We start from the raw sequence: 16,540 nt of genomic DNA, 5'->3' as shown, positions 1-16,540 counted from the left end.
GGAGGCGAATGACAATGTAGACGTGGTTAATATTAATTCGAGAACTCCACCAAAAAGCACAGTTAATGCAATAGAAATAAAAAAATCTGAATTTCCAACGCCTTTCAAAAATGCTCTTTTCTGGCCAGAGCCCCAACCAGTGAACCCAAACAAAAAAATTTGTCAAGAAAAAATTAACCCCAACTGTCGCCACTGCTTCTGAATACATTGAGTATCAGCGACGCTTGGATGAAGAAAAAAAGATTAAGAAAGAAAAGATTAAAAAAGAAAGAAAAGCAAGGTTCAAAGGTGAAAGCAAAACGGAACATTAATAATAGTTTTAATCCAGGAGACTATGTTGTAGTAAGGTATGAAGGCGAGAAATTTCCTGAGCAGGTGTTAAAAGTTACTAATGGGAATCCAGAAAAATTTCAAATCAAAACCATGACAATGAGTGGATCTAACTGGCATTGGCCAGGAAAAGAAGATATTTTAGAATACGACGCCGATGAAGTAGTTAAAAAAATTAATTTACCTCTGCCTATAAATAAGAGAGGAATATTTTCAATACCTGATATGTAATAAACTAAAATTTAATATTGAACTGACTTTATGTACATTAATGTAATTGAAATAATTTTATTTCACGTACAAGTAATTGAATGTATACAGTTTTACTAACTAAATACTTATTATTTTATGTTTATATATCGCATCAAATGCATAGCTGACAAATAATGTCATTAAAATATTTGAAGTTATTTTATTTTATTTAACTAAGTAATTTTCTATGTGATTTATGTGAATAAAAATGTTTCGTTGTGTTCCACGTATAAACTGTGTAAGTTTTACTAACAAATTGCTAGGAATAGTTGAAATAAGAACCTTTTCTAATGTAGCACGGAATTAGGATTTTGACAAAATTTTAGAACGGAATTGGGGCCAATTGAGTGTTTCAGAAAAGCATTAATAACAAAAAAACGGTACAAAAATTCTATCATTTGAAAAGTTAATATGAAAAATAAAAGCTTTATTTACGATTTGTTTATAATTCTTCATTCCGTCTAACTTTTGATTCACTGTAATGTGCGTATATTCATCAATCTACCTTAATATGCCGTAATTAGGAGCATTTACCTTAAGTAGGACATGGCATGTACGCCTTCGGAGCTCTTTTACGGCACAACGCTTCACAAGCCTTCGGATTTTATCATCGTCGCATCATGCAAGATCTGCGACCCGTCGATACTTCTTGACATACCCCCAACAAAACCGTTCGCTCACAGCAAGCTGGAATCAAGCCACTACGTCTTCATTTGAAATGACTCAATTCGTCCATCGTATCCGCACCCTACAGAGGCCTATTCAGGGTTGTCAGCAGCACTAATAAGTACTTCTTTATCGAAATCAACGCTAGCAAGGTCAAAGTTACCATGATTCGCCTAAAGCCCGCCTTTCTCGCAACATCTACGGCTCTCTAGGAGGGGATACTGTGGCGGAGTCACCACTGGGTGACTCTGTGCAACTCTAACAAAGCTTTCTGGTGCAAACCACCAAACATAATAATGAATTCGTACCACATCTTAATGTAAAATGTAAATACAAAATATTTGATATAAACGACAATCAATCAAACACGTGTTAGCGCGTGAAATGAGCTTTCCAAAAAGGTATAGCATGACCCGATGCGACGAAGAAAACTAGAACTACGCGCTTTCAGCGCCAACTAGCGAAAATACCGCAAGACTTTTTTGACAACCTAATATATGTACATATATATGTACATACATATCATTTTTTAATATACTTATATACTATATGTATATTTTTATCTATCAACACCGTATTTGTCATTTTATCAAACATTTATCTGAACATATTTTAATACAGTCTACGAACTTGACCCTTTTTTTGCTGAAACATATTATATAAGTACTTGTAGTATATCAATATATACAGATATTTGCGCACAGCAACATTGCCACCATGCACACATGCAAATTACAGAGATATACATATATGCATATGAACAACAAAAGTTCTTTTGGTCTTTTTTTATGCCCACAGGTTTCGTTTGGTTCCACTTCACCAGCGCTCAGTGACCGCATGGAATTCCCCAACTTTTACCGTACCGTCGCACCAGACTCATCGCACAATCCCGCGCGTATTGCTTTCATACGCTTCTTCGGTTGGGATACCGTTACCACATTTTCCCAGAACGAAGAAGTCCACTCATTGGCTGTCAATGATTTAGTAACTGAACTGGAGGCAGCAAATATCTCCTGTGCGGCAACCATTACATTTGCGGCGACAGATTTCAAGGAGCAACTATTACTGCTACGAGTAAGTAGATTTGTCGACTTATGTTTGCGTCTGTATGTACATAAGCCTCAGACACAAATTTGTACGTATACATACATATATAGTATAACTGTTTTATATATTTAATGTGGTGATAATTCTCGTAAGCTCATCAATTTTGGTTTTGACTTCTGAGCATTTTTTGGGTATACATATACATATGTATATGCATGTAGGATATATACTTGTATATAGTTTATAACATTTATATTTCAACAGAATGACTGAAAGCTTTTTCATATACACTCGAGAGTTAAAAGCAATTTGTAATTAATATAAAGCCAGACGGGCTCATACCTTAATTGTGAAATTATAATCTTAGTGTTTGGAAGCCCAATCGGACACTTTTGCTCTTGTCCATTTCAATTTCATAAGACGTGTGTTCAGCGAATTGCTTGGCAGCTACTACAGACTAATTGTTCTACAACTTTAGAACTCGAATGCGATTTTTACGCGTATCAAAACTCTTTAATGGTACTGGTGCCACTGTCTATAAGAATTTAAGTTCGTAAAATGTTGTAACCTTATCTCAAAAAGAATACGTTGGTACGCAATGTAGGCTAGCGGAGTCAAATCGTATAAGCTAAGGAACTAATATCTAATGATGGTCTTCGGTACAGACCTCCTGGAAACTTTCAGAACTAAAATTTGAGGAATCGTATGCATGTATCAAACGCCCCCGACGATAAAAATTTTTTATATATGTACCTCATCAAACAGTAACTTTTTTTGGATGCCAGGAAGCATGGAGAGACTCAACCAGACGGCCAAGGAGAATAACATGTCAAAAGTTCATAATTTGTTGTTGACAGACTACCTATTGAACTTGCTAGAGTTAGACGTTAGGCATTTCAAAAAACCTGGGTTATGCAAAATCTGTTGGCGTGATTTGTGCCGCGTATGCTAACCCCAAATAACAAATGCCACCGTGAGATCAATCCATAGCAGTGTTTATTGTTGGCTCTGTGGCGAACGATGAATTGGAATTCACCTAGGACTATGCTCCGAAGATGGCGAAAAGTTTGCTGTCGGCCAGAAAGAGGTGTATCCTGTTTTCTAGGGTTCACAAGGTCCTGTAATTTACAGCTTTGGCTCCTTGTGGTTTGCTTTTCTTTCCAAAGTTTAAAGTTACTAGTCAGGCAGAGATTTGAATCGAATAAAGAGTTTTACTCTCACAGACCCACACTTCAGACCTCCAGAACGCCATTTTTTCCAGATACCTTAAAGAAATTGGAGCTTCGCTTAATCGAAATTCCTTTTAATACCTAATCTCAGGAGATGTTTTATCTCTACTGCCACTATATAGTACTTCTTTAATGATGGCACACCTAATTGTAGGCAAGGCCAACCTACAAACTTGTTCACAGCACAATGTGAACGAACTCATAATAAATGCATAGACGCCATATAAAATCGATTAATCTGTCGTAAATTGCAATTCCAACAAATAATTGTTCATTCCGCAACTCTCTACACTCATCTACATTGCTGAAATAAAAATATACCACCATCTATGTATGTATATAATATATATCTATCATCATTTTGTTGTATCTCCATATATTTTCGCAAAACGCTGACCGCACTGCTGTTATCGACCGAATCGAACATCGACAATTGGCGCCCACCCGCCCGACAATTGTTAACCGCCTACCAACGCCATCTTCGCTGCGCGCAAAGGAGACAGATACCCGCATTATTATCGGCAGCTTCTCGCAGGACTTAGCACCACAAGTACTTTGCGAAGCGTTTCGGTTACGCATGTTCGGCGCGGATTACGCCTGGATATTGCACGAGAGCATGGGCGCGCCATGGTGGAACGACATATCGGCCACTGGAACCAATTGTACGCCGAAGGAACTGCAGGACGCCGTCGAGAATTTGATTATCATTGCCAGTCACAATAGGATTGTGGGAAATAAGACCAGCTACAGTGGATTGGTAAGTCGATTATAGCAACAAGAACAACACGAGTAATAACACTACTATTTAAGGATATTTAATATGACGAAATCTGAGAAGAGATTTCTGGTTTTATATCAGCTGTAAAAGCAGCTGTAACGCAGAGTGGGGAGATGTTTGATGAAATGCCAGATTGCTGACAAAACTGTATGAATTCGCGAACCGTAGAATGTCGGAAAGCATGCTTTTATATGCTTGTAAATTGCATTTGCCTTCGTCTTGACAAGTGTGCATGAGTGTGTGTCCTATACATATGTATGTATGTGTGCTTGTCGTTACTTCGTCGATTTATAGGTTTTGCCATGTTGATTTCTCCATTGTTTGTTTGTTGGTATGTTTGATTATTTACTTTATGGCAGATTGGTCAGCGACTTTGTCGGTACGAAAAACGATTTATTTGATTAGACTATTTCGTGGTGGCAATGAATTGGTGCTAAATGGGAATTGGAATTCAAAATATATGTATTTATTTAGCAATATGATAAAATTGCTCAATGAATTTGTTTAAGTAGTTGGTGAATTGTGGAAAGAAGTTAAATGTGTATATATGTACGTATTCTTTTGGAAATGAAAAATAAATACTCATTAATACTATTTGGCTAGATGCAATCAATAATAGATACAAGCATGGAACAAACGAAATTGGAGGACACTCTAAATAAATATTTTAAAACGCTAGTGGCATTGGAGGTAATTTTTGTTTTTTAAAAATAAGGCACGTAAGGCAGGACAGGTTCGCTCAAACCCGAAATAAAATCAAGATGAGGAATGGATCTTTCACATCATCTACTCAGATAAAAACCAAAATTATTCCTTCGGCTGTAATCTCCGTCTATATTTAAAGGTTAAGATTGCTTATTTGCGACTGAAAGTGTAAAATTTTGAAGCTTTAGGACAAAGTTTGCACATTTCGACAGGCTTGATATGATATTCAGCTGTATTGAAGTCAAATAAAACAAGTAAAAAAGGGCTTCCTGTAAGTTCGGTTGTAACCGGACATTTTATACACTTGCAACTTGATAGGATTAAAGCCGGAGTTTGAGGAAAGTCTTCATTCGATTTTATTCATTCTAAGCACAAATATGCAAGTTCGAAAGTATTTATGTTAGGTTTATAGGGTAAAAGAAGTATTGACCCGATTCAGCACGAGGGAAAGAATTTTCTCTGAATTTCAATGATATGTCTCACTTATTTACCGGTATTTTCAGTCAAAAGTCAACTATACACAGAACGAAAAGTATCTAGTAAAATAGAGCAAAACTGAGCTGATATCTCTATGGATTATTTTTCAATAACATGTTATTAATATATCGGTAGAGAAAATCTTTCTTATATTTCTAAACAGATATCTAAGATAAATAACATTAAAAAAATTAGTAAACATTAACCAAACAAAGTAAAATGATCAAAACGTAATTTGTGGACAACTGTCAAGACAGTATTTTTCAGTCATAAAACTTTAAGTTCTTTATTGGGAACAAAAAAATGTGTTGGTGGCCCAAACTAACCAACTAACTCTTTTAAATACGATTGATAATTTTGTAAGTAAATCAGTTATAAACCACAGATTTTTACAGCATTGCGCTTGACTCACTTTATAAATATTTGTGTCGTCACGTTCAGAGACTCGTTCAACTCTATTACGATAAATACACCTTTTGCAAGAACTCACTGCCGATCGACCTTCTCAATCGCCATCGTTAGGCTTTTGGAAAGTTCTAAGAAAATCAGACCTTTTCAGCCAATTTTTATTCAGCGATAAATCCCGTTTCTGGATCAATGAGTATGCAAACAACCAAAAATGCCGCATTTGGGACGAAGAGCAACCTGAAGAGATTCAAGAGCTGCCATTTCATCAAGAAAAAACAACGGTTTGGTGTGCTTTGTTGGCCGGTGGAATTATCGCTCCATATTTATTCAAAAATGATGCCGGTGAGAATGTAACCGTCGGACGACCGTTATTGTGCCATGATAATCGACTATTTGATACCTGAAATTGAAACTCATGATCTCGGCGAAATTTGGAATCAACAAGATGGCGCCACTTTCCACTCATCGCATCAATCAATGGATTTATTGAAAGAACACTTCGGTGAGCAGGTAATTTCACGTTTTGGGCTGGTCAATTGGCCATCAAGATTGTGCGATAATACACCGTTAGACTTGTTTTGTCTCATTCGCCACTTACCATACGATGGACCATCTGAAACGTAGCCGCGGCCAACATTTGAAAGAGATAATCTTCAAAAATGAAAGCCAAGAGATGTTCTTTCGAATGATAATAAACATTTCCCATCAAGTTTGTATGTTTTTCCTTCAAAAAATAAGGAACCTCGAAATGGATCACCCTTTAATTTGATTCGTGTTATACAGACTATAATTGGTTCTCTTTTCTCCAATGAACTTTTGAAGCAGACATTGACCTATGCACAGTAAGAAAATAAGGGAGACCCGTCAAACGAATCTCAATCATTGAGTAGTCGGGAACTTGGCTTTTAAAAGTCGACCATGCACAATGCCGGTGCACAATTATAAAAAGATTGATGAAAAAGAAGCATATCGTAGAATAACAATTTATGTCAGTTGTCAAAATACTATCTTGTATCACTAACTCGAAAAGGCGAATCGAAGACAACTTATCACGATATTATCTGAGGCATCTACTCAATAGTCAACCAGAGAGAATGAAACTTATTACTTTATGAGGATGCAAAATAAACAGTTTCCTACTAGTTTCAGTACCATTATTATCGTATTGCTTTAATTTTAACTTTCTAAGCTAAATTCCTTTATGATATTCAGTCATTCGGAGATTTTCGGAGAAGTTCTGAATCGATTTCCAAACTATCAATATAGTAACAATTAAAGTAGCTGAACAGAACAGAATTAGGTAGTTTACAGTGACGATTTATCCGATTTATCAAAATTGCCAGAGGCCTGAATGACTAAATCAGTTAATTCGAAACTCTCTCTTAGAGCCATTATACTGAAGTTTTGTTTATAGCATAACCAAATGCATCAAAATAATCAGAGAATTTTTAACCTACAGATCTGGTGTTTTTTGCTTATTTACACGCAGCCTGCATCTCGGAAAAATTCGAAATATTTGATCAATAAAGAAGCTGTTATCGTTTTTAGCTAGGGGAATTTATTTCTAATTTTCATGTTTATCTTAAATTCCGTTACGTTAATTAAAAATTCGATTTTGAAATAGGAAATAGTATTGCTTTCCTTGATAAATACCTGTATATTAGTGCAGGGAAAACTATTCAACACAACCAAAATGTCGTCGTATCGGTAAGTCGAACATATTAGGGATGTCCGTTAGTATACAGTGATGGTGCTAAATAATTTTAATTCATTTATTTAAGGGGTTACGTCAAATTCTCTTATAATAACGTTTGTTATCAATACTCACGCCATATAATTGTGCTCCCATAAAATCGACAATGCCCCACACCATATATAATTTAGATTATGAAAGAGTCTCCTCAGTTTAGTCAACTTATTAAATTTTTTATTTTCATCATTTGAAATTCATAAATTACAATTTTCTTCTTTATGATCAGAGCAATGAAATGTTCTTGTCCGAATTACGTCAAAGGGCTAATGGTTTGCTTGATAACGGCAGTGTTAATAAACAACGAAAATCGAATGCGGCACGTACTCAGAATTCATTAAGAGATAAAGCATTGAACACTAACGACATACCCACCCTAAACGCTATAGCCGTATCGACTTATGCACCTCAAACGTATGACGCGGTTTGGGCAATCGCTTTAGCATTACGAGCTGCCGAAGAACGCTGGCAAAAGTTGGGTTTGCAATCAAAACTCAATCAATTCGATTATGTGCGAGCGGATATGGCGCGGGAATTCCTTCAACAGATGGCGAAATTGGATTTTCTGGGAGTGTCGGTAAGTAAAGTGCGTTTTCCCTAAGAAAAAATTACTTTCTATACAATAGATAAATGGAAATTTGTAAAAACAAGGCGAAATTACATTCTTCTATAAATATACAATATTTTACATGAATTTGTGCTCAGTTTTTAAAATTTATCGTGCTTATTCCCTCACTTACACCTTGCAGGGTCCAGTTTCCTTTAGTGGCCCGGATCGCATTGGCACAACGGCTTTCTATCAAATACAAAATGGCACACTCGCGCTCGTTGCCCTCTACTATCCAGCAGTCAGCCGTTTGGATTTTCACTGCCCCCATTGCCGTGCGGTGCGCTGGCATACCGGCCAAGTGCCCATCGCCAGACGAATTTTCAAAATGCGCGTCGCCACTATCGCGACGAGCGCCTTTTATACGATAGCCACTCTATCGGTTGTCGGCATCATATTAGCCATAGCTTTTCTCGCCTTTACGTTGCACTTTCGAAAAATGAAGTGAGTAGCCAATTGTGGACTTAAGCGTTCTGATAGTTTTAAAAAGCGCAAGAGCACTGCGAAATGGCAAATATGAGAGTGCCAGTTAAGTTGTCATCAAAGTGCTTGCCATAAATGTGAATTTGAACCATTTCGCAGTTTTCTTTTGTATAAAATATCACCTATGTCAACAACCTCACTAACTTTCCGTTTTTAATATTTTTTTTATTTTTTTACAAAAACAATTTTCTTTGGCGAAGAGCTATTAAGCTTTCTAGCCCCAAACTGAGTAATATTTCTGCAGTTGGCTGCGTTTGTGTGTATGTCGCAGTAATTTTGCTTGGACTGGACTATTCCACGCTACCCACTCCGGAGACTTCATATTCTAATGTTTGCACGGTGAGTGTTGTATGAAAAATAGTTTAATTATCTATCAAGTAGATATTTTCAAAAACAATTAGGCTATGAAATATACTATTCGGGTTTTGAACACTTAAGTTGGTATACCAATATTGGAACTCCATCGCTACTTAATTTAATAGTTTAGATGAGTGCAGGATCCCATTATATCGAAATATATTTGCTATGTTTCATACAAATGATGTTTTCAAAATATTTGGGTTGTGCCGGTGATCTTAATACTAACGTTTATCTTAGACCTTACTTCGGACTTATGCTTCAGATGCTTGTATCATTAATCATATACCGGATTTAAATCGACTCCACAAAGAACGCTGGTTAAATTTATCAAATAAGTATAGGCTTTCCTTTTCTTCCGCCATTTTGGGAATGTAATCCATTATAAGATGATCAAACAAGGTTATCAGAATGCATCCCTTGATTTTTCGTTTCATCTAGCTAGTGTAGTCTCCTTGGAACGTTGGATGAAAAAATATTGCTAAGTGATCTTACTTTTAGTTCGTACACAAATGTTATAATCAGAGCTTCAAATATTGCAATACAAAAATAATTAAATTATTATTTGAATTTTTAGTGCGCCATCCCGCAAATTTTTACTTAAAATAATTTTCAAATTTCTAATCATCTAAGCCGTTTTTTTCTCGCAAAGCTCATTTTCTTATTTTAGAACGACAGATATCATCTTTTGCATTCGACGAATTCTTGAGTTATTGTTTAAGCCAATCGCAAACTCCTAAAAAATTCATTAGATCGGATAGTTATAGCACATAGCTGCCATACAAACTGACGGATCAAAGTTCTTAAAGGATCTTTTGTGAAGGGTGTTATAGCTTCGGCGCAATTTTTTATTGTTTTTAATTAAATATCAACTTGGATAAGCGCACTTTGGTTTTTTTCAATTTAATTACTTTTAATTATGGGGTTTCAGTTACGTAGGTTGCTATATACATAAATTTCCGGCCTAATAATGTAAATAGGCATATTTATCAACGAAAATGTATTTTTTTTGTTTTTTTTATTTTTTTTTTTTGTCGATTGCTGTTTTGTTTCGGACTCATACGCATAGATCCATGATTCGTCACCTGTGACGATCTTATAAAAATCTTTTGAAGCACCGCGATCGTATTTTTTCAGCATTTCTTTACACCAATCCACACGAGCCTTTTTTTTAGCGATTGTCAAATTGTGTGGGATCCAACGAGAACAAACCTTTTTTACGGCCAGGTGTTCATGCAATATCGAATGTATGCTGGTGGGAGGAATGCATAGGCATGCCTCTATCTGAAAGTATGTTACATGACGGTCTTGCATTATCAGTTAACGTACGGACTAGCAGTTTTCTGGCACAACGGCTGTTTTTGGACGACCTTCACGGAATTCGTCTTTGAGCGAGCATCGGCAACGATTGAATTCGTTGTACCAGTTTTTCACAGTGCTATAGGATGGTGCTTCATAGCCATACAAAGATTTTAGTTCATCGATGCACTCTTGTCGTGATAATCCACGTCGAAAGTTGTGAAAAATGATCGCACGAAAATGTTCACGAGTTAATTCCATTTTTTGGCCGAGATGAATTTTTTAATTCCCTGAAAATAAAACAATTCACGATTAAATGACTAAACGTTCTGAGTGATGTTATGCTAAAAAATGTCAAACTTTCCAATGGAAATGTCAGATTGCACCTGGCAAAACTCAGTGTTGCCCTAGGCCAGAATATATATAGCAGCCCTCGTACAATTGCGTAAATTCTAGATTTTTGCCACTTTTCATTCCAGTTTTAATTTGAAAAATATGCTTCTATTTTATTTTTAATCCCCAAACATTTTGCATTTGATGAAAATGTAAATTTTAAAACAAAAGTTTTGTAAGCAAAACAATTGCAACACTAACTCGAATGTATAAATGTTCGGCAAGCTAGAGAACGAAGATCCCAATTCTTCTGGATATTGAAATGGAAGTGCCAATACTAAATAAAGTTATTCAACGGAAAAAAACGATTCCAAGTCTGGAGGCAAAAATATATGCACCACATGCGTTCACTAACAAAGAAGATTTTAACAAAAAACAGCATTTATTACAATTACATCCAAAATTAAACTTTTTGTTCGGAGTTAAATTTTTTGACCCAATACGGGCGATTTATTATCATGTTAATAAATTTTTATGCAAAACTGCAACAACAAGGCACGCCATCGGCCTAATTTGCATAGCTGAATATCTCAATTCACAACAATTGTTTGCCAACACAAACAAACGCACGCAGTCACGCCGACAAAAGTGAAAGTGTCGTAGACAATGTCAAATTTTAATTTGCATAATTTGAGGGACGCTGCCAACAAATTTGTGGCAATTCGTTGCTTGTATTGTTTCATTTTTTCGTTTTTCTTTCGAATTCGCTGTACATAATTCACAAACATTTTACTTAATTTCTCTCTTCTCACGCCCATCTTCGCAGGCACGTGTTTATTTGCTCTGCGCTGGCTTTTCGCTGGCATTCGGTTCGATGTTTGCCAAAACATATCGTGTTCACCGCATTTTCACACGCACCGGCAGTGTATTCAAGGACAAAATGCTACAGGACGCGCAACTTATAATGTTGGTATGTATACTGTTGGTGGTCGACGCGCTCCTCGTCACCCTCTGGGTGTTCGTCGATCCGATGGAGAGGCATTTGCACAATTTGACGTTGGAAATCAGCAGCATCGACCGAAGCGTCGTCTATCAGCCACAGGTGATTTTTAAAGTTATATGTATTCACCATTTATATTGTATGTGTAAACCATATAATTTTACCATATTTATGCAAATGTTTGTCGCACACACACGCATGTTAGAATTTGAGTGTGTAAAATTTTAATTTGCATTTAACATCATGGGTCTGGGGATATAACAATTGTGATAATGTGCCTCAATGCTTTACTCTTTTTCTTCTTTACATAAGTATCTACTAACCTTTTGCTAATTACTTCCCAATTACCATGATATTTCCAGCTTAAAAATCTCATACTCTGTTCCCACCGACACTCAATCACAAAGTTTAAGTTGCTGAGTAGATTATATCACTAATCTACTGGATTCAGTAAGATTTCGCCTAACAAAAATGGTACATGTTAATCTCGTCACAGATAAGATTTGAAACTAATATACTCGAAATCTCTCTGCGTTACTCTGATTTAGCCCCACCTTTTTGTCAGTAAGCAAATCCATAACATTATCACATCTGATTTAGACACTACAAAAGAAAAAATTCTAAAGAAATAAATTAAAAGCAATGCAACTGAATTCCCCTGGCAATCGACTTTCCAAGTCAAAAAATGCGTCCATTAAAACCATTAAATGGAAAATATTGAAAATATATAAATTTGGGTGCTAGGTCAAGTGTTTGCCCAATTTTATCCATTTTAGCCACAAAGATACACTGTTATCAGTAAAACAAGCTCTTTCATTTTCATTGAGATATATTGGCCGATATATACGGTATAAAGTCACCTAGAAGTTCGAAAATGGTTGCCTTAGGTATATGTGAGCTTAGGGAAGTATTAACTCATAGATCATAAGATCGTTAAAGGCATTATTCGAGCCAGGTTGTATATCGTTATAATAATTGCTTCCTGAGTTGTACACTGAAAAGGAAAGAGTCAGAAGAAAAATGTCAGATTGCTATCTCAAAAGCTGAGAGACTAGCTCGCATGTATGCAAAATGGGTAAATCGGATGATCATTTACATATATAAATATTAAATTTTATAGGGTATCTGACGTTTCCTTTTTGGTTTTACGAAATCGTGGCAAACTTGGAGTATGATAGAGTTGTCTGGAAAAAATATCTTGCTGACGAATAATTTATTAATATTATTTATTATACAGTTTAATATTAGCCAAAGAACATGATAACACAAATATAAAATGTTAACTTAATATCAAACCAGGTCGAAGTTTGTCGCTCGCAACACACTCAAGGTTGGCTGGGCGCTTTATATGCCTACAAAGGCCTGTTGCTTGTGGTTGGCGTGTATATGGCTTGGGAAACGCGTCATGTGACCATACCTGCACTCAACGATTCGCAGTACATTGGTGTATCTGTGTATCTCGTAGTAATTACAAGCGCTATAGTTGTGGTTTTAGCCAACTTGATTTCAGAACGAGTGACACTAGCGTTCATAACTATAACCTCACTGATACTGGCATCAACAACGGCAACATTGTGTTTGTCATTTATACCGAAACTTCACGATATTTGGGGACGAAGTAAGTATTAAGTATAAAGTAATTTAAATAACTGTTTATAGTACGAAAGAACTTAGTTTCAATTGGTTGTAGAATAAATGTTTCAAATACTCGATTATAATAAATAATAAACAGTTTTAGTTTGATAACCTAATATTTGAGTTCCCAAAGTATTGAAGAGACGATTCTAAAAACAATTCGATGCACACTCGCATAATAATTTTTTGTGTTCAGATGTTATTGTCGATCCAGTGATCCACAGCATGGGTTTAAAGATGGAGTGCAACACGCGACGATTTGTTATAGACGATAGACGAGAGCTACAATACCGCGTAGAGGTACAAAATCGCGTCTATAAGAAAGAAATAGCCGCACTAGATCAAGAGATACGAAAGCTTGAACGTATTCTTGAATTTGGCACTGCGTCATCAGCTACATCTTCTTCCTCGTTAGTGGGAGGACAACAAAGGGTGAGCATAAGAAATTATCTCATAACTGTAATTTTATACGTCTATAAAAGTACTTATCCCAAAACTTTAACCAAAATGTTACTTGAAAGATCCTTTCGCCTTTATGCAGTACTTATTCTTTCCTTTTATATACACAATTTTATTCGGACAGCCTGAGTTAACAGTTACCAGTGATACTTCTATATTTATGCATCCATCGTCACCAACTTTCCCTCCGGTTTTTCCTGCATTGCCACCGAGTAATAATAAATCACGGGCACCCAGCATATCTGGCATCCTGCCCAACCTTTTACTATCTGTTTTACCACCGGTCATACCGCGTGCCAGTTGGCCCTCCGCTGAATACATGCAACTTTCTATGCGTCGTTCTATTGCGTTCGCCTCGCAGCCACAGCTGGAAGAACGTAAGAGCGCTGCGACCTGTCTGGCCGAACAAGACCTATACAATCTACGCATTGCCCACCGACAAGCGACGGAAACCAAAACAGGACTAATCAATCGCCTACGTGGGATATTTTCACGTACAGCCTCAAGTAACAAAGGTTCCAGTTGTAGCCTTGGCGAGCAAAAGAGTTTGCGTGCTGCATTTAAGTCACATATGGGACTCTTTACGCGTCACGTTCCCACCACGCAAGCAGCCTCTTGTAATGCCATCTACAATCAGACAAACCGTAATGATGAAGGTTCGAACGGGTCTAATGAAGCGCCGCTCAAAGCAATGAAGCGATTGTCATTTGCTAAGAGCGGTACACATTTGGATGTTGCTACGCCCGACCCCAATTTTCTGCAAATACCATCAATATCGGCAGAAACACCAGAAGAGCCCACCCACATGGGTTTGATACTGCCACTCGACGAAAGCGAATTGGAACGCATCGGTGTAGCGCGTTATACCAAAGTACACGAGACTAAAGTGAATTTCCAACTGCCTGCTAATCGGCGACCGTCCATTCTAGAACCACAACCCTCTATGCGTGAGCGAGTGCGTTGCTCTCCACGTTTTCCTCATCGCGTGGTGCCCACCAGCAGTCTGGGCGCATTGGAGGAGGCTGATGATCGCAGTAGCATAGCGTTGCAGGAACGTATACCATTGGGGCGTGCGACTGGTGCCGGAACTTGGAAATCTATGGAAGTCACTACTGAATCAAAGTTATCACTCAGTGTGACACCAAGCGATAAAAGTAGTACACCGACATCGGGCGAAGTCGAGGATATAATCGAAATTGAAATTACAAAACCCATGGATTAGCATAACTAGCAGATGAAACGCTTAGTTTAATTATTTTATATTTGGTAGCCTCATTTTTTAACCAGATAACCACCCTACTGGTTAAGAATGCAATGAAAGAGGTGAGCATTCTAAAGTAGTGTAGGAAATAAAACTCCGAACAGTCGTCAATTACCCATTTGAGGTAAAATAGTTATTGCTGTTTCAGTTTGTAGTAAAAAATGCCCGTTAACAATTGACGTTATTCCAAATTTTCTACCTGATACTTTTACACAGACAATCCTTTAGAATCTACACTTGTAAATAACTAGATAAGTAGTAAGAAAATATCATTTTAATGAACTCTAGAAACTATTTCTAAGTAGCGACCCTTTAATGATAAAAAAATATTTAAGAAAGTTTAAGAACTCAACAGCGCCAGTTAACTGTAAATTAGGTAGGAAAAAATTACAAGTTGTATATTGAGTATGGAAACTCAAAAAGATCAAATTTAGTCAAAATCCTGAGTTCTAGTATAAATATATATTCTTTGAAACTCTGGAAATGCAAATTATAGGAAATTATATATAAGACTTCAATTTGAAGTGCACTATTACCAATATCATTCTGAGCAATCGAATAAATTCATAAATGTGATGTACAAGTATCTCTTTTCGAACCCCTAGGTATAAAAACTTTCCCTCCATATTTACGAATGCTAGTATAAGCAATATACTAAACATTAGCATTGGAAGGATGCTCATGGTTTACATAGATTAACCTATTTGTGTAAGAATAGAAGTACCAAAACAATCTTAGCTATATTTGTCAAATTATATATAAATTTCTGTAGTAATACTTAGGAATAAGTAGACCCTTAAATTTGCAATATTTTACACCATTAAGGGCTTTATGAGCCAACTACGGTATGAGGAAGCAATATTTAATGAAAAGTAAAAATAGGTGATTTAATATTTATAAGAACACATATAAATTGCTCAATCGGATTTGAATATATACTACAGTTAGTGAAATATTAAATCTTTGATGTAAAAACTGGAACACACAATTTAAAAAATGTAGAGGAAAGCAAAAATGCGAATTTCAAACGAAATATTTTATGGTCTCAATGTACAATTTAGGATTACTATATACACCTTTAATGTATACACCATCACCTTTATAAAGCAATAAGTTAAGAAATAAATTAAAGCAAGTCACTCAATGTACAAAGGAAAAAAACAAATTGTATTTATTTTATCGAATGACAACTTACACATCAATCACAGGTGAGTAAAGCTTTTATAATTATAACCTAGATAAAAATCTTAGTTTTGGCTTTGATTTTGAACACATTAGCAAATTTCTAAGTTGTTGGTGTGTTTAGAGTGATGACTATCAAAGTAAGCACAAGGCCAAGGCTTTGGTATTTAACGGGAGGATGTTTCAACTCGTAAACATTTACTTCAAGAACTCAGTATGAAAAACTGTATTATTAAAACTGTATTATAATAATTAAAAAAATATTTATTTTTCAGGCTTTAG

At 36.1% G+C, this 16,540-nt stretch overlaps 1 protein-coding gene across 1 annotated transcript in view; it reads left to right on the top strand.

Annotated features, from left to right (window-relative positions):
* Positions 1-16,228, top strand: part of LOC120768213 (gamma-aminobutyric acid type B receptor subunit 1) — a 46,722-nt gene extending 30,494 nt beyond the window's left edge. Inside the window, exons 4-12 of the mRNA XM_040094783.1 lie at positions 2,047-2,322; positions 4,021-4,281; positions 7,872-8,219; positions 8,392-8,693; positions 8,933-9,071; positions 11,548-11,823; positions 13,021-13,339; positions 13,553-13,788; positions 13,940-16,228. Of these exons, the coding sequence (XP_039950717.1) occupies positions 2,047-2,322; positions 4,021-4,281; positions 7,872-8,219; positions 8,392-8,693; positions 8,933-9,071; positions 11,548-11,823; positions 13,021-13,339; positions 13,553-13,788; positions 13,940-15,037 (3,255 nt within the window). The 3' untranslated portion in view covers positions 15,038-16,228. The remainder of the gene's footprint in view (positions 1-2,046; positions 2,323-4,020; positions 4,282-7,871; positions 8,220-8,391; positions 8,694-8,932; positions 9,072-11,547; positions 11,824-13,020; positions 13,340-13,552; positions 13,789-13,939) is intronic.
* The last annotated feature ends 312 nt before the right edge of the window (positions 16,229-16,540 follow it).

The sequence above is a fragment of the Bactrocera tryoni genome, chromosome 2 (genome assembly GCF_016617805.1).
Source record: "Bactrocera tryoni isolate S06 chromosome 2, CSIRO_BtryS06_freeze2, whole genome shotgun sequence".
In the NCBI taxonomy this organism is placed as follows: Eukaryota; Metazoa; Arthropoda; class Insecta; order Diptera; family Tephritidae; genus Bactrocera; species Bactrocera tryoni.
The sequence above is the reverse complement of the archived record's forward strand: the minus strand, read 5'-3'. Positions and strand labels throughout refer to the sequence as shown.